General features: G+C 47.5%; 1 protein-coding gene across 10 annotated transcripts in view; it reads left to right on the forward strand.

Annotated features, from left to right (window-relative positions):
* The window catches only part of PPP2R5C (protein phosphatase 2 regulatory subunit B'gamma), a 168,760-nt gene extending 160,494 nt beyond the window's left edge, over positions 1–8,266 (forward strand). For 9 of the 10 annotated variants that reach the window (XM_010353637.2, XM_010353638.2, XM_030931402.1 and 6 more), the window contains one exon: positions 5,432–8,266. In XM_010353637.2, coding sequence (XP_010351939.1) covers positions 5,432–5,563 — 132 coding nt within the window. In that variant the 3' untranslated portion in view covers positions 5,564–8,266. Of the gene's footprint in view, positions 1–2,275; positions 2,348–5,431 lie in introns of those variants that run through there. The other variant, XM_030931400.1, reaches the window with a different exon arrangement.
* Positions 8,267–19,230: the final 10,964 nt, after the last annotated feature.

Consider the following 19,230-nt stretch of genomic DNA (forward strand, 5'->3'; position numbering starts at 1 on the left):
TCCCTGTAATCCCAGCACTTTGGGAGGCCAAGGCAGGCGGATCACCTGTGCTCAGGAGTTCGAAACAAGCCTGGCCAACATGGTGAAACCCTGTCTCTACTAAGAATACAAAAATTAGCCAGGCATGGTGGCAGGTGCCTGTAATCCCAACTACTTGGGAGGCTGAGGCAGGAGAATCACTTGAACCTGGGAGGTGGAGGTTGCAATGAGCCAAGATCGCGCCATTGCACTCCAGCCTGGACAACAAAAGCAAAACTCCATCTTAAAAAAAAAAAAAAAAATTCTTACACATTAAATAGCTTAGGGTTGGGGAATTTTTCTTTTTGGTATAGCCTTTGACTTAGGTCAGAATTAAAGCTAGACAAAGAATAAACTATGTCCAAAATGTAATGTACCTGAAAGGTATGTACATATTTGCAATTTAGGTCCTGCTCTGTAGTAGATCAAGAACTTGATCAAGAATGCAAACCAAAATAGCATTCTCCCCTGAGTAAAACTGCGTTTGAAAGTCAGCCCTAGTATCTGTGTGATATCCGGGGCCCCAGAACTTCCAGGTGCTTGGTCTGTCCACTGCCCTTGGAAAGGGGCACGTCCCCTCCTGGGAGGGTTACCTTATACGGTGACAAGAAGGAACAGGTCCTGTGGCTGGCCATCCACTTGTTCTAAATACACACACAGGCAGGACAGTTCTTGGAGAACTCCTGTAGCACGTCTGCTTCCTTGTTTTCACAGTTCTTGCAATTGTGTTCTGTCACCGGGTTTCCTGTGTGACTGACATTCTTACAACAGTGATTCCCTCGCCTCATCCTTAGATCGCTGTGAATTACGTTCCTGAGTCAAGACTCAGTATCACTGGGATGTCAGTTTTCCTCAAATTAACGTACTCTCCATTCGAATCTCAGCAGGCTTTTTATCCTCAAGAAATTGAGAAAGCTAATTCTAAAATTCACATGGAAATGCAAAGGATCTAGAATAGCCAGAACAACTGTGAAAAAGAATGAGGCTGGAAGACTAATAACACTATGCAATTCCAAGACCTCTTACAGTTTTTGTTTGTTTGTTTTTGGAGACAGGTTCTCACTGTGTCACCCAGGCTGGAGTGCAGTGGCACGATCACAGCGATCACAGCACACTGCAGCCTCAACCTCCCGGGCTCAAGCGATCCTCCTACCTCAGCCTCCTGAAGTGCTGAGATTACAGGTGTGAGGCCCTGTGCCTGGCCTGACTCCTCGTAGATTTCTGTGGATCAGTTGAATCGGTTGAATTCAACATATCCAGATGAAAGTATTTATGGAGTGCAGTGTCTAGGTATCATATTTGAAATGATAAATTCTTTTTTTTTTTTTTTTTTTTTTTTTTTCCCCCTGAGAGACAGGGTCTTGCTCTGACACCCAGGCTGGAATACAGTGGCAGTCTTGGTTCACTGCAGCCTCGGCCTCCTGGACTCAAGCAATCCGCCCACCTCAGCCTCCCAAGTAGCGGTGACTACCGGCACCACCACATTCAGCTGATTTTTTTGTATTTTTAGCAGAGACAGAGTTTTACCATGTTGGCCAGGCTGGTCTCAAACTCCTGGTCTCAAGTGATCTGCCTGCCTCGGCCTCCCAAAGTGCTGGGATTACAGGCGTGAGCCCACCACACCCAGCCAATAAACTTTTCTTAAGTTGAAAGATGTTTGGAGTGGTTTTCCTAAAATTCTGAAAAGCACTATTGTTAAAGTAAGAAGGCACCAGTTCAAGGCTGCAGTGAGCTGCGATCGCACCGCTGCCCGCCAGCCTGGGCGACATAGCCAGACTCAGACTCCCAAAACTTTAAAAAAAAAAAAAAAAAAAAGGTACCAGGATGCAGGAAAAATGGATGTGCACAATTTGGTGACCAAATTGACATAAGAAATTACAGCTAAAAATTAAGCTTTTTTGGTTTTTATATATAGTCATTTGAAGATATTCAATGCCCTTTTAATTTTACTTTCAGCTAACTTTATTTTTCCAAAATAATTTCACATTTCTCTGAGATGATGTGAGGGTTGATTGGGACAGGTGTGAGAGGTGGTTGAAGGAATAGCTGGAGAGCGGGAAGCAGGCTGTGATGCCGATGGAGTAGGCTGGATTTTTGTGGAGAAATTCAACCATGTATTTACCTATCCTTTATTTACATTTCTTTCAAGAAACTAGTATAACCCTATTCAGAACATTCAAAGAAAACTAGCACATATCATGTGAATGACATTTATATCACAGACATTTAAAATGTTTGCAATTCTCATTTTTAACAGTTGGTCGGGAGAAAAGCATCACCAACCATGCAAGTAAGGAAGGTGTAGAGAGACGGAAGGTGGTCAGTGCAGGTACTCATTATTCAACGCGTAGAGCACATGGAAGGCCTGTTCTCCAGGAAAAGAACTGACGAGTTAACATGTACATGAAGTATTTTCCCTTTTGTCCATGTCATTCCAGCTTGTGATGGTCAAAACAAAGAAAGAAATGTGGCGACTGGGAGGCCGAGCACAATGGCTCACGCCTGTAATCCCAGCACTTTGGGAGGCCGAGGTGGGCGGATCACCTGAGGTCAGGAGTTCGAGACTAGCCTGACCAACATGGTGAAACCCTGCTTCTACTAAATAACAAAAAATTAACCGGACGTGGTGGTGGGCACCTGTAATCCCAGCTATTTGGGAGGCTGAGGCAGGAGAATCACTTGAACCCGGGAGGTAGAGGTTGCAGTGAGGCGAGGTTGCACCATTGCACTCCAGCCTGGGTGACAGAGCGAGACTCCGTGTCAAAAATAAAAATAAAATAATTTTAAAATAGAAATTTGGTGGCTGGGCACCATGGCTCACACCTGTAATCCCAACACTTTGGAAGGCCGAGGCAGGAGAATTGCTCAAGGCCAGGAGTTTGAGACCAGCCTGGGCAACACAGCAAGACCTCATCTCTAGAAAAAAAAAAAATTTAGCCAACCATGTGGTGTATGCCTGTAGTCCTAGCTACTCAGGAGACTGAGGCAGGGGGATCCTTTAAGCCCAGGAGTTCAAGGCAACAGTGAGCTGTAATCACACCACTGCATTCTAGCCTGGGTGACAAAGACCCTGTCTCTAATTTAAAAAAAAAAATTTTTTTTAAAGAAATTTGGTCCCTTAAGAGATGTTGATTATTTCTATCCCAAATTAAGTAGTAAAGTTTGAATGTACACCTTTATAAGAGGAAGAAAACTTGCACAGCCGTGTATGCCTGACCTCTGGTGCTCTTTCAGCACTTACGGTTTACACTGAGCCTTCCAGGTCTGCCCGTGGGCTGCAGAAGAGAGGACACCTCTCGCTGACTTGTGTCTCCCGCAGTCCGCTCCGCCCTTGCCAGCATGTTCACCTGCACATCCCCTCCGCCGGGCCCTTCATCAGCCCACCATCTGCATGCTGTCGTCTTCTCCCTGCCTCCTGTCCTCATTGTTTTGCCTTGTGGATAGTAAAATTATTCTCTGCTTTGCACATCAATTTAAAATGTCTAAGCAGAAAGGCCCAGATATGTCCACCGGTTTTCTGTCCTTTCAGAAGCTCTGGGGTCATGTTTGTGTTCTCAGTTTGCATTCACTGGTTCCAGCTCCAAGCTTTTTACTGTTGCCTTTTTCTATGAAAATGTTTCTTCTCTTTGGAGTGCCTATTGCAGCTGTAATTACATATTTTAAGTATATAAAAATCTTGGTTTTGTTTGCTTCACTTTGTTTGAGAGATCAACATAGAATGGGCATAAAATTCAGGGTAGGATTTCACCTGTGAGTTTCTCATGGGTTGAAGGTAGACATGCTCTGCATCCTCACACATGAACACGCTCTCACAAGTACCGTGATGGGCAAGGGGACCGTGACCTTCACCATCTCCAGAAGTGAAAGATTCTCCCAAAGCCCTCACGCTGGTTTCCAGGGGGAAAAAAATCAAAAGTCCTGCCCCTACCATGAGTGAATGTGAATATTCAAATAACATTTCTAGAAATCATCCTAAAGTGATGTGACACAAAATTCTTTTTAAACCTTGACATTATTGCTGTTTTCATCGATACATTTGCAAAGAACCCTGCTGGGAAACACTCAGCAAAACTTTGAACTTTTCATTCAGAACCTCTGCAGGTCCTTGGATTTTTCATTAAAGCAAAGGAAAACTTATTTTACATCCATGTCAAAATCAGACATCTGGAATCTGTGAGGTTTGTGTTCTTTTTGTTGTCAAATGATTGACTTAAATTTTGTCTACTAGATGTACCACAAAAGTAACTTAGTCTCTTTTAATACACTGAACAAAAAGGAAGACTTAATTCTGGTTAAGAAACTTTGTCCTGAGAAGTTTCTAACTAATTGGCAGTCAAGTCTTCTGGCATAGACATCATGTTTGGGTGATTTAGATGGTTTATTGTTTTGTTTCAAAATATTGGTATTAACACACTGTCTCTACTTTTAAACTGGATTATGTGTTTATTCGTGGAAATGGATGCTTTTGATATGTAAACTCTCCAAATTAAGTTTCCCTTTTATTGCAGATACAGTTGCCCAAATCCTCATGCAAAAATTGGATTCACTTAATTTTTTTTTAAGTGAAACCAAAATTTCCTAGACTTTACGAAGACAATGGATTGGAGAAGAGAGTATTTTTTTTTCAATTTGATAGATGTTTGAAATCCAATTTAAATATGTTTTTCATTCATTTTTTTTTCTTTGCCTCCAAGGAAATTTCTACTTCTTTTTTTTCTTTTTTTTTTTTTTTGAGGTGGAGTCTCGCCCTGTCACCCAGGCTGGAACGCAGTGGTGCAATCTCGGCTCACTACAACCTCCACCTCCCGGGTTCAAGCGGTTCTCCTGCCCCAGCCTCTCAAGTAGCTGGGATTACAGGCACGCACCACTACACCCAGCTAATTTTTGTATTTTTGGTAGAGACGAGGTTTCACTATGTTGGTCAGGCTGGTCTCGAACTCTTGACCTCGTGGTCCACCCGCTTCGGCCTCCCAAAGTGCTTGGGATTACAGGCGTGAGTGACCGCGCCCAGCCGGAAATTTCTACTTCTTGAAATGCTTCTGTAGGGGACATGCTGATGAAACGGCTTTAATGACATTTATGAAATAGGAGGTTACTTATGAGATTTACTAAAATGCATGAATTCTGCAAATTAGAGGTACTGAGTCCTATGTACAAGCACTGCACATTTCGGAAGACCAAACGCCAGGATTGAACACACAGACCCTCACACAAGTCACGATTTTTAGTGGCAAGACATTTTTGGCGAATTTCCATGATAAGACATAAGGCCGTTTCCCTGTGGCCAGGGTGCCGACAGTGAGTGGGTGAGGCACACGTGCCTCGCGGTTATCATTTGACTTCCACCTCAGAAGTAAGCTTGCTTTTCAGATAGCTTAGTTTGTAGCCAACGCCATTGCATTTCTAATTCCAGGCACAGAAAGATCCGAAGAAGGACCGTCCTCTTGCACGCCGCAAGTCCGAGCTGCCTCAGGACCCCCACACCAAGAAAGCCTTGGAAGCTCACTGCAGGGCTGATGAGCTGGCCTCCCAGGACGGCCGCTAGCCTCCGGGGTGCCGCATCGGGGCTGGGCCCGCCAGTTCTTTTCTGGATTCTGTAGAAAATACATACTTTCTGTGCCATACCAATCAGTTACACTCAAAGCTTTCTTGGACCCCGTTCTGTAGGCAATAACGTGCGTCCGCCTCAGCGCGAGATTAGGAGTTCAAACAATGGTGACTTCCCAGAGCCCGCTGGCAGAGCCGCGGGTTGACGACGGTGTCCTCACAGTGTCGTCGCCACCCCAGCATAGTCCACGTCAGACTATTTCACAAAGTCAGAGCTATAGGAAAGCACCCTGCCCTTCATCTTCATGTTCTCCCAAATGCAACTTAGGATCTTTTAACATAGGTGGTTCTGTGATAACATCAATGTTTTCCAAATCAAAGGAACACTTTAAGAAGTATGACCTATTTTTTAAGACTTTACAGCCTTTGAAATGGTTTCCACGCGATTGTTACGCCAACAGTTCTCGTTTGTTTGTTTTTCAGTCTCAGTGAAATGGCTCTTTGCTTTCGAGTTCTCACACAACATACTGGGAAAATGACAATCCTCAACCGCTGGTATTTTCTAAGGGGTCTCTTCACTTTGATGAGTGACATGAATACCGCGTCTCCTTCTCTTGTGTGTACCTAAAGCCATATTTCCAAGTCTGTGGTACTCCAGGATTCCAGGAGTAAGCTTGTAGAAGAAATTTATTTTAAAAGAGATTGCTCTGAAATCTATCTTAAAAGAGCTTGCTCTGTCTACCTTGACAGAAATTGGAGTTTAAAAATTGTGTGTTCATATTGCTATTTGCAGATTTCATTTCCATCAACTTAAACATTGTTGCCCTTCAGCAAGGCTCTTGAATTCATAAAATTATAGTCTCTAAGAATTCCACATTTGATGGAAAGTTGGAGCCAAATCATTTTGAGTTAAGCCAGTTCTTAGCCTCATGCAAACTGCAGCTGTCTTTGAGCGTAGAGTAACACAACAGCGTTGCACGGGACCGGCACTGCCGCTGCCTTCCCCGAAGGCTGCAACGCGGTTCTGAGAGCTTGGAGGAGGCACCAGCGAGGATGATGTTCAGTGGGGCTCTTTCTGTTGAAAAGAGCTCACATGGTCAACACCTCGTAAGGAAAATACAGTATCTGAGTTGTCATCGGTCTTCAAATGCTGCTATGTATTCCACAGACTTCCTTGCATGTACTGAGCTTTTTAGATGGAATAGCGCAAGGAGAAAAACCTTTAAACTTAGTGCTTTGTGTATTCTTTATTTCTCTCAGGGTGGCCAGTATTTTGACTTATTTATCCTGCTTGAAAGCTACTTGAGATGTGTACTGCTCTTCTAAACATGTGATTCTAGTTTCTTTCATCTCTGGCATAAGATTATATAACTTCATGTTAAGTGTCTTGATGCATAAAAGACAAAATCTGGCTGTTTTTAGGATCTGGTTTTTCATCGAGGTCTCGGGTATCCTTTTAAAGATTGTGAGAAGCAGACATTGCTCCTTGTGCAGCCCTAGTGCCTGCTGCCCACTGCTGTCATTTCAAGCCACTGGCAATGCTTCTGTCCTCGTGTCTTGGAGGACAATCACCTGGGGGGAGGGGACTTCTTGTGTTAAGAGCAAGTGCAGGTATGAAATGCGAAGACTGCCCCAGCGAAAAGTGGACAAGTCCACTTTGTGAGATGAACACTTCCTGAGAAACTTGACACGTATCTCTCCATTTTACCATTCTGAAAACTTATCATTCAAAAAAAAACAGTTTAGATGCCTTCTCCTTTTGAGGGAAAAAGGGTGCTTTTTACTGTATAAAGCAGCGTCTTATGTATTTTGATATACCATTGTTTGAACTTCCGTCTTTAGCTGATAGATTCTCAGATATCCTTGATTTTGGATGTTCAGTATGTTTGTGAGAGAGGTTGCTGGGAAGACTCTCTTTCCGCCCTAGGGAAAAAGCAAAATATCAATGTTTGGTTGACTGTGTAAAGCTCAGTGTGTAAGAACATCTTTTTGTCTAGGTTTTCTTTCTGCTCTTTATTGAAGACAAACACTCACCAAAAAGAAAAATAAAAGTTTTCAGAGAAACCAATTTTCTTTGGCAAGAGTATTACTTAATATTTTAGCCTCCTAAAGGTTCCCTAGTTAGTACTTGGACTCCTGTGCTAATTGTCAGCTTACATATCATTGTATAGAGACTGTTTATTCTGTACCAAACTGATTTCAAAAGTATTACATTGAAAATAAACTGGTGACTGTTTTTCTTCATAAAGTTCTGCGTTTGGCATCCTCACTCTTTCCAGAATGTATCTGTACATCAGAAATGTCACTATTCCAAGTGTCTTTTTAGTGTGGCTTTAGTATGGCTTCCTTTTAATATTGTACATACATTGTATCTTTGTTTTATGGTAATAAGTAATAAAAATGTAGACTTCATATTTTGTACAAAATGTCCTATGTACAGAATAAAAAAATTCATAGAAACAGCAAATATAGGTAAGTGGCACAATTATTTTTCTTTAGAAAATACCTGTAACTTTATGCATTAGTGAAATGTTAAGTACCGACATATTTTTTAACATTTTGTAATTCGGAACTTTTTGTTTTGACCTTGTTTATGAAGAGAAACTTCAGACACCTGCCATTTAATATGCTCTTTTATCTAATTTTCAAAAACTAAAAAACGGTGTATCATATGGACTAAATAAAGAACATGTGAATTTTATTGCTCATCATGAAACTAAATTTAGCCATGGTGTTGGGCAAGCTGGCTCGGACGTGATCGGGTTCCCGTTAGGTCAGGGCTGCCCACACACAGGGACACTGACTGCGGAGGGGCTGGCCATCTCCATCCAGCCGGCCTGGAGCGCAGACTGCACCAGCTGCTAGCCACAGCTGTTCAAAGCTAAGTCTATCCGCTGATTTTTTACTTAGTGGAAAAGGCAGTGTGACTTTTTATAGACCACCTCTTGGTTTGGTTTGGGTTTGGGGGCTTTTTTGAGTAGGAAAAGGTGAATCAATACAATTTATAGAAATGAAAGTCTTGAAAATAGGGAATTGCTGGAAGTAGGAATTTGGGATCCTAGTTCACCCACCTCCTCAATGGAGAGATCATTATCCTCGCTGATGCTCTTGCGAGAAGTCCATGGAAACAGGACTAAAGTGTTACCTCCTCGTGTCGTGGTTATAACCTCACCTCTCCATGGCTGCGTGTGGCCGGCACGCCGGCTGGCGTAGGAGGGCAAGCTTTTGTCCTTAGCTTCCTTCTCTACCCAGTGGTGTCTGTGCTCCCTTCGCACTGACAGAGGTGCAGACGCCGACACTCTCTGCAGCTGGGGCACATGGACGAGGCTGAGACCCAGGCAGAGTGTGGTCTTCGGCCTAAGGGTCCAGTAACTTTGCTGGCTGTTTTGAGGAACCACACATGCCCCACTTCCACCTAAAAGTGGGCACGCCAGCCAGAAGACTTCACATCCTGCGCCGCTACTCAGATCAGTGTTTCCGCAGACTGGATGTTTGCCCGCTGCGGTCCTTATCCCCCATCTTAAAACTGGAGGAAACCTGGTGTTTAGTAACTTCCTGCAGCACAAGAGTTCGAGAGGACTCACTCACGGAGGCATGCTGCGATTTCAGCCCAGCTGCACGCTGCTGCTATTTTGGGGTAGCAAGAAGCATAAAGGCAAAGCTACGGGCTTCGTGTCTCCTGTGAGGGCTGGCAGCAGCCATCAGCAGTAATGACAAGGAGAACTCGTATTTCTTACCGCTGCCTTTATGCCAGGAGCTGTGGTGGGTGCCTCATTTCCCTGGGTTAGTTTACTTAATTCTCACGACCCACCCAATAATTTGCTACTCTTATACTCATTCACAAATGAGGAAACTGAGGCACACAAAGGTGAAGTCACTTGCCCGAGGTCACGCAAATACTGAGTGGAGCCAGGCTGCTACCCAAGCAGTGTGGCCTGGGGTCCAAGCCCCGACCATCACATTACATGGTGGAAATACCTTCTAGGTGGGCAGCGTCATGGGTGATGGTGAACACAGGTGAGGGCCTCGGGACATGCTCGCAGCGCCATGTCAGCCCATCGGAACACCCCCAGGTGAACAGTGTGAAGTTACGGTATTGTTAACCTAAAGGAAGAAACTGAGACAATATAGGGAGAGGCCAGGCCCCACGGTTCATGTCTGTCATCCCAGATACTCAGGAGGCTGAGGTGGGAGGACCACTTGAGCCCAACAGGTTGAGACTGCAGTGAGTTATCATCTCACTGCTGCATGCCAGCCTGGGCTACAGAGCAAGACCTTGTCTCAGAAAGAAGGTACAGGGAGAGAGCTTATTTGGGCCAAGATTGAGAGCTGCAGCCTGGGAAACGCAAGCTGCTTGAGAAATGCTCTGGGGGAGAAAAAGAGCCTTCAGCATTTAAAAGAGAAAGGACAGATCAGGAAAGGGGCAGTTACTCAAGTTGTTTTTCAGGAGTTCTCGCTGGTTGACAGAAACACTTGATGAGTGATTGGCTGTACATTGTTGAACTACAGGGCGCGAGATACCGTGTCCAACATGTGGCACTGTTAGGTACGTGCATAGCTACTGGTGCCAGTCTGGAGCCCACACAGCGAGCTTCAGGAGATGATCTCCCAAGGCAGGAGGGGGAGTGGGGCGTGGGGGCTCACCTTCCTCGGGTAAAAAGTGTTTCCTTTCTCATCCTGAACTCCAGGTGAAACCCTTGCATCTGCATTCACCACCACTTGACACTGGGGAGAACCCCAGGCCCTGCAAGGTCGAGGGGTGACCACGGTCATGGACCCCAGGGTCTGTCCTTCATAACCATGGCCCCATGGAGACACCCAGGGCCACCCAGAGCCCGTGCTCGGCCCTGACGTTGCACTGGGGAAGCAGCCCCTATGGAGACAGTGTAAGGGACTGCTGTGGCGGCTGTGGGCTCTGACGGTGTACTTGACCCCAGAACCAGAAGAGCTTGATTCCAGTCCAGGGGCTCCCGTTCCTCAGAGGCTATTTTTTGTTTGTTTGTTTTGTTTTGTCTTGTTTTGTTTTTGAGACAGAGTCTCACTGTGTCACCCAGGCTGGAGTGCAGTGGCGCGACCTCAGCTGACTGTAACCTCCACCTCCTGGGTTTAAGCAATTCTCCTGTCTCAGCCTCCAGAGTAGCTGGGATTACAGGCGCCCACTACCACACCCAGCTAATCTTATATTTTTAGTAGAGACGGGTTTCACCATGTTGGCCAGGCTGGTCTTGAACTCCTGACCTCAGGTGATCTGCCCGCCTTGGCCTCCCAAAGTGCTGGGATTACAGGTGTGAACCACCGCGCCCAGCCTGAGGCTTTTGTTTTTATGTAAGTTTAGATTTTATAAAACTTTTTTTTTTTTTTTTTGAAACGGAGTCTCACTCTGTCACCCGGGCTGGAGTGCAGTGGCGCAATCTTGACTCACCACAACCTCCGCCTCCTGAGTTCAAGCAATTCTCCTGTCTCAGCCCACCAGGTAGCTGAGATTACAGATGTGCGCCACCACACCCAGCTAATTTTAGTACATTTAGTAGAGACAGGGTTTCACCATGTTGGCCAGGCTGGTCTCGAACTCATGACCTTGTGATCCGCCTGCCTCAGCCTCCCAAAGTGCTGGGATTACAGGCATGAGCCACCGTGCCCAGTCCGAGGCTTTTGTTTTTATGTAAGTTTAGATTTTATAAAACGTCAGCATTTTTGTAAACAAACATGCTAAATTTCAGCACTTTGGAGACCACCAACACATTAGCCTCTGTTCTCATTGTATTACTAATGTGAACCTATAAAATTATCAAAGGTTCAGCTTTTATTTAGTATGTAGTTTTATATAAGATTTCATATGGAGGAAAAAAAAATGGATTCCACTGTCAAAAAGTTTGAAATGTACTAAGCTTAATTCAGCTCCTTTTTTAGAGAAGGGAACAGACCTACAGGTGCAGAGATGGGCCCACACTGACTGGAAGCCAAGTGTCCCCTACTCTCATAAGACTTTCTGCTTCGTATAAAAAGCATGATGTTGGGGCCAGGCGTGGTGGCTCAAGCCTGTAATCCCAGCACTTCGGGAGGCTGAGGCGGGCGGATCACGAGGTCAGGAGATCGAGACCATCCTGGCTAACGCGGTGAAACCCCGTCTCTACTAAAAATACAAGAAAATTAGCCGGGCGTGGTGGCAGTAGTCCCAGCTACTTGGGAGGCTGAGGCAGGAGAATGGCGTGAACCCGGGGGGGGGGGGGGGGGGGGGGGGGGGGGGGGGGGGAGAAGCGGCGGGGGGGGGGAAGCGGCGGGGGGGGCGGAGCTTGCAGTGAGCCCAGATCGCACCACTGCACTCCAGCCTGGGGCACAGAGCAAGACTCCGTCTCAAAAAAAAAAAAAAAGCATGATATAAATTCCACAGAACTTGGGGGTGGGGGCGCGGGCCACATAACTCCATAATCTCTAGAATTCCTGTTTTCCTACTTACAGGTCTTCCTGATCGTGTCTGGTGTAGGGTGGGTGCTCTTGAGGGGCTTCTAGAAATACACGGCTAAATAAACATAAGCTGGGGCTGGCCCAGGTGTGCTGATTTGTGTATTTTTATAGGATAATACGTAACAAATTGATTACTGGCCAATCCAAGAGGGGTTTTTATGTTTTGGGACCTTTTGTGTTTTTTAGAGATGGGGTCTTGTTGCCCAGGCTGGACTCAGACTCCTGGGCTCAAGCGATCCTCCTGCCTCAGCCTCCGAAGTAGGTGGGACCACAGGCCGGTGCCACCACACCTGGCAATCCAAGAGTTTTTGACCTATCTTCTTAATTTCTGTAATAAAAGCAACCAGGAACAGATACTGTTGGTGAATGAACATGCAGCACAGCTGTGATGGAAAAAGACTAGTGGAGGGAATGAGGAGAACCAGTGCCCGGGAGCCCCCGAGATGCTAAATGAGCACTTTACAGCCAACAGCGCTGCTCAGGTGCTTCTGCCTCCCAGAAGCGTCGCGCACGCACTCACACACACCTGCCACCCCCGAATCAAAATATGGATCAGAGAGGGTGCCAAGCAAGGGGGAGGATTAGGCCGGATCCTGGCGCTGAGGCATAACGTGGAGAAATCAAAGGCTGACGTTCTCCCCGGCTCCTCCCTCCCTCCCTTTCTCAGGTGTGGTGACCTCATCTGTCTTCATTTCTGCCTCCAAAACAAGGCTCCCTTCCTGCTGGCGAGCCCCCTGCTGACTCTCCCTTGGGTTCCTCTCTGTGCGCCGCCCTAACCCGGAGCTTCCATGTCTAATGCAACGCAGGTGAGTCCGTCCACCGGGTACTTCTTGGGTGTTTAGGTGTCTGTTGAAAACGGGTCCTCAATCAGCCGGGCGCGGTGGCTCACGCCTGTAATCCCAGCACTTTGGGAGGCCAAGGCGGGTGCATCACGAAGTCAGAAGATCGAGACCATCCTGGCTAACACGGTGAAACTCTGTCTCTACTAAAAATACAAAAAATTAGCCGGGCGCAGTGGCCGCCGCCTGTAGTCCCAGCTACTCGGGAGGCTGAGGCAGGAGAATGGCGTGAACCCGGGAGGCCGAGCTTGCAGTGAGCCGAGATCCCGCCACTGCACTCCAGCCTGGGCGACAGAACAAGACTCTGTCTCAAAAAAAAAAAAAAAAGAAAGAAAATGGGTCCTCAGTCAAGGAGCGACCTAGAGTGAGCGCCATGCCTGAGGCTCGGAGCAGGGTCACCTCCTCCTTTCAAACAGGAATCCATGCTGAGGCTGGAGCCTCGTTAGACCCACGTGGCCCCACAGCCCACAAAACCGAGGCTGACCCCAGGGCTTGAGCTAAAGGAAACAGTCACCTATATCACCTGTTGCTATCAGACGACTTGTGAGAAGCCACCTTGTTTCCAGTGCTGTCAGAGCCCAGGTGATTCTCTAGTAAATGCTTTGCCAGAAAACCTGGAGGTTTCTTCCTTCGGGATTGCTTCTTTGTGAGTTTCAAACAGACTAGAAGAAGAAGCCTGCTACAGAAAATTGACATCATAATTAAAGGCCCAGAGGTCGGTGTGAGACTGGCATGAGGGGCAGAGGAGGGGCATGGGGCCCACCCGGAGTCTCCGACCACTCCCAGGCTCGAGTTCCCTCTGAGGACTCACAGGGGTGAGTAGAGCTGTGGGACACATGGCTACAATTATGCCAGTGAGCAGACACTGATGAAAATCAGGAACAGGACAAGATGCAGAAGGCAGGGCCGTCCAGGAGACGTCAGAGCTGCCAGCCGTCCTCTCCCCATGGAGCCCTGCGCCGCACTGGCTTCTCCCGGTGACGGCGTGCACCAGCTCGCGTGGAGTATCGCCAACCAGGGAAGCTCGCCTGAGCATTGGCGTCCACAGTTTTGCTGGGGTTTATCATGTGTACATGGTGGCCTCAGTGTCCAGCCCCTCCAGAGGTGGAGCCATCCTGTGTGGCCCGAGACCCCCAGCATAAATCATGTTGTTTGCCTAGACTGTCCAGCAGGGCCCAAGGCCCCCGGCTAAACAAAGGCACTCTCACCAGGCACAGCATGCCAAGGGCCTCTCAGCTGCTGCAAAGCTGGGGAAAAGGCCGGACCTCTCTCTGGACAAGGTTGAACCTTTCCTGAACAGCTGTCCTCCCCACAAGAGGAACCGGAGCACAGAGGGCCTCATCAGCTGGGCCAAGGTAGGTAAGGGCAATGTGGGGGTCCTACAGTCAACCCACGACCTCCCTAACCCAAAGCTCTTCCCGCTACACAGCAAGAAGAAGGGACTTCCCAGCTAAATGGCGATGCCTGCTTTCCAGTGAATCTGAGAAAGGAGAGGCTTCCAGAATGAGAATAACTTGCAGAGGAGAAGGAATAGAACCTGCCTTCAGAATGTGGACCACTCCCCGTAACTCAGAGACAAAACAATCCCATACCTTGAAGTGGCTTGGAGATGAGCTTTCTTTTATATCAACATTAAATACATATGGGTATACCTAGCTTTATTCTCTCCCTCAGCTTAGAGTGTGAATGTGTGGTAAGCGTGTTCATCGCTGGATAAGCATCTGGTATGGTCTAATTGGCAATAAGTAGGGGAGTGGGGGCCAGGCGCCGTGGCTCACGCCTGTAATCCCAGCACTTTGGGAGGCCGAGGTGGATGGATCACTTTGGGTTAAGAGTTTGAGACCATCCTGGCCAACACAGTGAAACCCCATCTCTACTAAAAATACAAACGAATTAGCCAGGTGTGGTGGCAGGAGCCTGTAATCCCAGTTACTCGGGAGGCTGAGGCAGGAGAATTGCTTGAACCTGGGAGGCAGAGGTTGCAGTGAGGTGAGATCGCACCACTGCACTCCAGCCTGGATGACAGAGCAAGAGTCCATCTCAAAAAATAAAAATTTAGCTAGGTGTGGTGGTGCACGCCTGTAATCCCAGCTACTCGGGAGGCTGAGGCAGGAGAATCACTTGAACTCGGGAGGTGGAGTTTGTAGCAAGCCGAGATCGCGCCATTTCACTCCAGCCTGGGTGACAGAGTGAGACTTCATCTCAAAAAAAAAAAAAAAAAAAAAATGTAAGGAAGTGGGAAGTTTTCAGGGAACCCAAGAGTCTTCCTGAATGAGCTCTCCAGCAAGGTGAAAGCCCAGCAGAGTCTCTGGAGGGCAAAAATCTCAAGCAGAAGAAACTTCTGTGACTGCATTCACTCATTCATAACAGAACACCCACGGCCCCCACTGCCCCAGCTGAGGATGAGGAAAGCAACCATGGCTGCCACTCTCCCTAGCTTCTTTCTCCAGCCTAGAGACCGGTGTGACTCCATCTCGCCATGAGGAGCTCAGGGTGGGAGGAGGCCTCACGGCCGTGTTAGGCAACCCGTGGCTTTACGAGTGAGGACAGCCAGGACCACTGAACCCCAATACCCTCAACACTAGTTAGCACAGCAACAGTGTCAGGCAGACCCCAATCTCTCAACTCCTGGCCCCGCACTTGTGTCAATATGGTACCGTGGTGAGACCCTAAATCTGCTCCACTGAAGTTGACCCTGGAGCCAGTGTTGGGTCTCTGATGACCAGGAGGACCTGGTGGTTGCCAGGGTCCCTACAGCCAGTCGCACACCTGCCCCGGGCACAACAGTGTGTCCATGTCCTCACCAAAACAAGTGAAAAGATGGCTGGGTAAGGTGGCTCACGCCTGTAATCCCAGCACTCTGGGAAGCTTAGGTGGGAAGATAGCTGGAGCCTAGGGGTTTGAGACCAGCCTAGGCAACATAGTGACACTGACCCTGTCACTACCAAAAAAAAAAAATTAGCTGGGTGTGGTGGCGCATGCCTGTAGTCCCAGCTACATGAGAGGCTTGAGGTGGGAGGATCACGAGTCCAGGACACTGAGGCTTCACTGAGCCACGCACTTCAGCCTGGATGACAGAGCAAGACCCTGACTCAAAAACAAGAGAAAAGCAATGGAATGGTTCCTCTGGAAACTCAATTTAAAGAAGGATCCTTTTTCTGACATGCTCTTTCTCCACTTTTAGCATGGAAATATACCTTTGGAAATGGCAAGTGTAAATACTAGTTTCTTTTATAATTCTCCACTTGAAAAAAGCTGACAATACCATTTTAAAATTTAAATAGTACGATAATGCTCATCAGCCTCCAGACCTACGAAATCCCAATTTCTAGGAACCCCTGGTCTAGTTCAAACCCTGGTTTTACAGGAAATGAAAGAGAGAAAGGAAAGCCCCATAACTGTCGAGCCAGCCCCTGTTGTGTATCTGCTAAGATCTCACAGAGTTAGCTGGGCGCGGTGGCTTACGCCTGTAATCCCCACATTTTGGGAGGCCAAGGCAGGTGGATCACTTGAGATCAGGAGTTTGAAATCACCCTGGCCAACATGGTGAAACCCTGTCTCTACTATATAAAAAATTGTCTGGGCATGGTGGTGCACCCCGGTAGTCCCAGCTACTCGGGAGGCTGAGGCAGGACAGTCACTGGAGACAGAGGTTTCAGTGAGCTGAGATTGTGCAGCCTAGGTGACAGAGTAAGACCATCTCCAAAAAAACAAACTCACAAAGTTGTATGTTGGCGGGTAGTACTTTATCTTGACTACCATTTGGTTTCTTTCTAGGCTGTGAATTTTTTGAAAGTCTCTAGGAAAATGCACATTTGAAAGATTTATTTGAGACAGGCAATGGACCTCATATAGAAATGTTACCAAGTAAAAATTCAGATATTTCTTACATAGAAAATATTTCCCGTATTAAAAAGCTAAATTTTGGCCAGGCATGGTACCTCATGCCTATAATCCCAGCACTTTGGGAGGCCAAGGTGGACAGATCACAAGGTCAAGAGATCGAGACCATCCTGGCCAACATGGTGAAACCCCGTCTCTACTAAAAATACAAAAATTAGCTGGGTGTGGTGGCATACACCTGTAGTCCCAGCTACTCGGGAGGCTGAGGCAGGAGAATCACTTGAACCCGGGAGTCGGAGGTTTCAGTGAGCCAAGATCGCACCACTGCACTCCAGCGTGGGCGACAGAGCAAGACTCCATCTCAAGAAAAAAAAAAGAAAACTAAATTTCTCAGAATACTTGAGAAAAGATCTTTGGAATCATCTTCAGTCTGCCATACAGGATGTACCAGAAATGCTCGTCATTTATAGTCATAAGTTTTCTATTTTTAAAAAAGTGCCCTAGAATAAATAAGAAGTAGCCAGGCTTGGTGGCTCACAGCTAGTAATCCTAACACCTAAGGAGGCCAAGGTGGGTCGATTGCTTGAGGCCAGGAGTTCAAGACCAACCTGGCCAACATGGCAAGACCCTATCTCTTTAAATAAAAAAAATACATAATTTTTTAAAAAATAAGAAGTACCCATGTTTTCCACCAGTTGACCTTGAAAAACTAGGGTGTAAAAACTCAAATCCAGCTGGACATGGTGGTTCATGCCTGTAACCCCAGCACTTTGGGAGGCCAAGATGGGCAGATCCCTTGAGCCCGGGAATTTGAGACCAGCTCGGGCAACATGGTAAAACCCTGTGTCTACAAAAAAATATATAAAAATTAGCCAGGCATGGTGGCACATACCTGTAGTCCTAGCTACTCAGGAGGCTGAGGTGGGAGGATCACCTGAGCCTGGGAAATCAAGGCTGCAGCGAGCCAAGATTGCGCCACTGCACTCCAGCCTAGGCGACAGAGTGAGAACTTGTCTCAAAAAAAAAAAAAAAAAGAAAAAATCAAATCCAACCCCCTTGGGTGAGGATTTGACCCAAATGAAGACAGTGAAAAGAATTTCAATCAACAGGTATCTGTGGGGTGGCACATGTGGGCACTGGGGACTCGGTATGCCCTGGACAGTATCACCCTCTTGGTAGACAGAGCGGACACCCACAGCATAGAGGGGTCAGTGCTAGCAGCAGGGGTCACACCTGCCCACCCCGCCCCAGCCCAGTCCCTGTGATCTTCACCTCAAGAACTGACACCATCACCCAGCAGACTCCTCAGCCAGAAACCCGGAGGTCGGCCACGATTCTGGCCTTCCTAGGATTCTTAGATCCTAGAGACTGCGCCTTAGCCTAGCCTTTCTCTCCTGCCCCGGCCCCACCCCTTCCCTAGTCTGCAGTGACAGCTTTCTCTCCAGAACATGTTAAAATAGAGATCACGTCGCCCTCTTGCTTAAAACCCTCGAGTGGCTTCACATGGCACTTAGATAAAGCCTGAGTCCCTCCCCATGCTGACCTCTGCAGCCATGGCCAGCCGTGCTCCCACTGGTCCATCGCTGATTTCTGCTTCTCACCCACCAACCTCCTTCCTGCCCCAGGGCCTTCGCACACGCTGTCACTGTCACTTCCTACTTCTAGCTCCCAAAGTGACGGGGCTGACTGTTTTCAACTGCAGGTCTAAAATGCAATGGTTTCTCTCGAAAGGGGCTTTCTCTGACCACCCTCCTGAAATTGGGAATCCCCCAGCCCCTTACTCTCTATCAGGGCACCCCATTTTCATCAGAGCCCTGGTACAATTTGTAATTTCATTTATTTCTTAGTAGAGTGCCTCCACCATGAGGCAGGGAGCTCCTCTGCTTTTTCATGGAGGTGGCCCCAGGGCCCAGCTCCATCCCTGGTGCAGACGGGACAGCTTGCTCAGCTTGTGAAGTGAATGAGACGTGAAGAGCAGGATGCACACCCCGCAGTGACTGTGTCTGAAGGGGGCAGAACCGTGGGAGGACATTCGCTTATCCCAATGTCTATGGAGCGTGCCAAGCAATGACAGCGGTGAACCCAATGCAGACGCCCCAGTTTCCATGTCCTGAAACAGTCCAGTGAGTCAGGCTCCATGGCAGGAAGCCGGCATCGCAGTGGGGAGAGGCTAGGGCACTGCAGGGAGGCTTCCCACTGGGCTTCCCCTGACAAAAGTGGAGAATGTCCCAAGCAAGAGAATGCATTCAAAGACCTGAAGATGAAGGAGGCTGGAAGATTTGCCAGGGTTTGGCTGACAGAGTGGCAAAGAAAAACAAAATAAGGAAAAACTACTTATGACAGTTACATACATACAAAAGGCTTCACAGGTAAATCTTTCCAACCCCCCCCCTTTTTTTTTTTTTTTTTTTAAGAGATGGAGTCTCCCTCCGTCGCCCAGGCTGGAGTCCAGTGGCATGATCTGGGCTCACTGCAACCTCCGCCTCCCGGTTCACACCATCACACCATTCTCTTGCCT

Source organism: Rhinopithecus roxellana, chromosome 5 (assembly GCF_007565055.1).
Source record: "Rhinopithecus roxellana isolate Shanxi Qingling chromosome 5, ASM756505v1, whole genome shotgun sequence".
Taxonomy (NCBI): Eukaryota; Metazoa; Chordata; class Mammalia; order Primates; family Cercopithecidae; genus Rhinopithecus; species Rhinopithecus roxellana.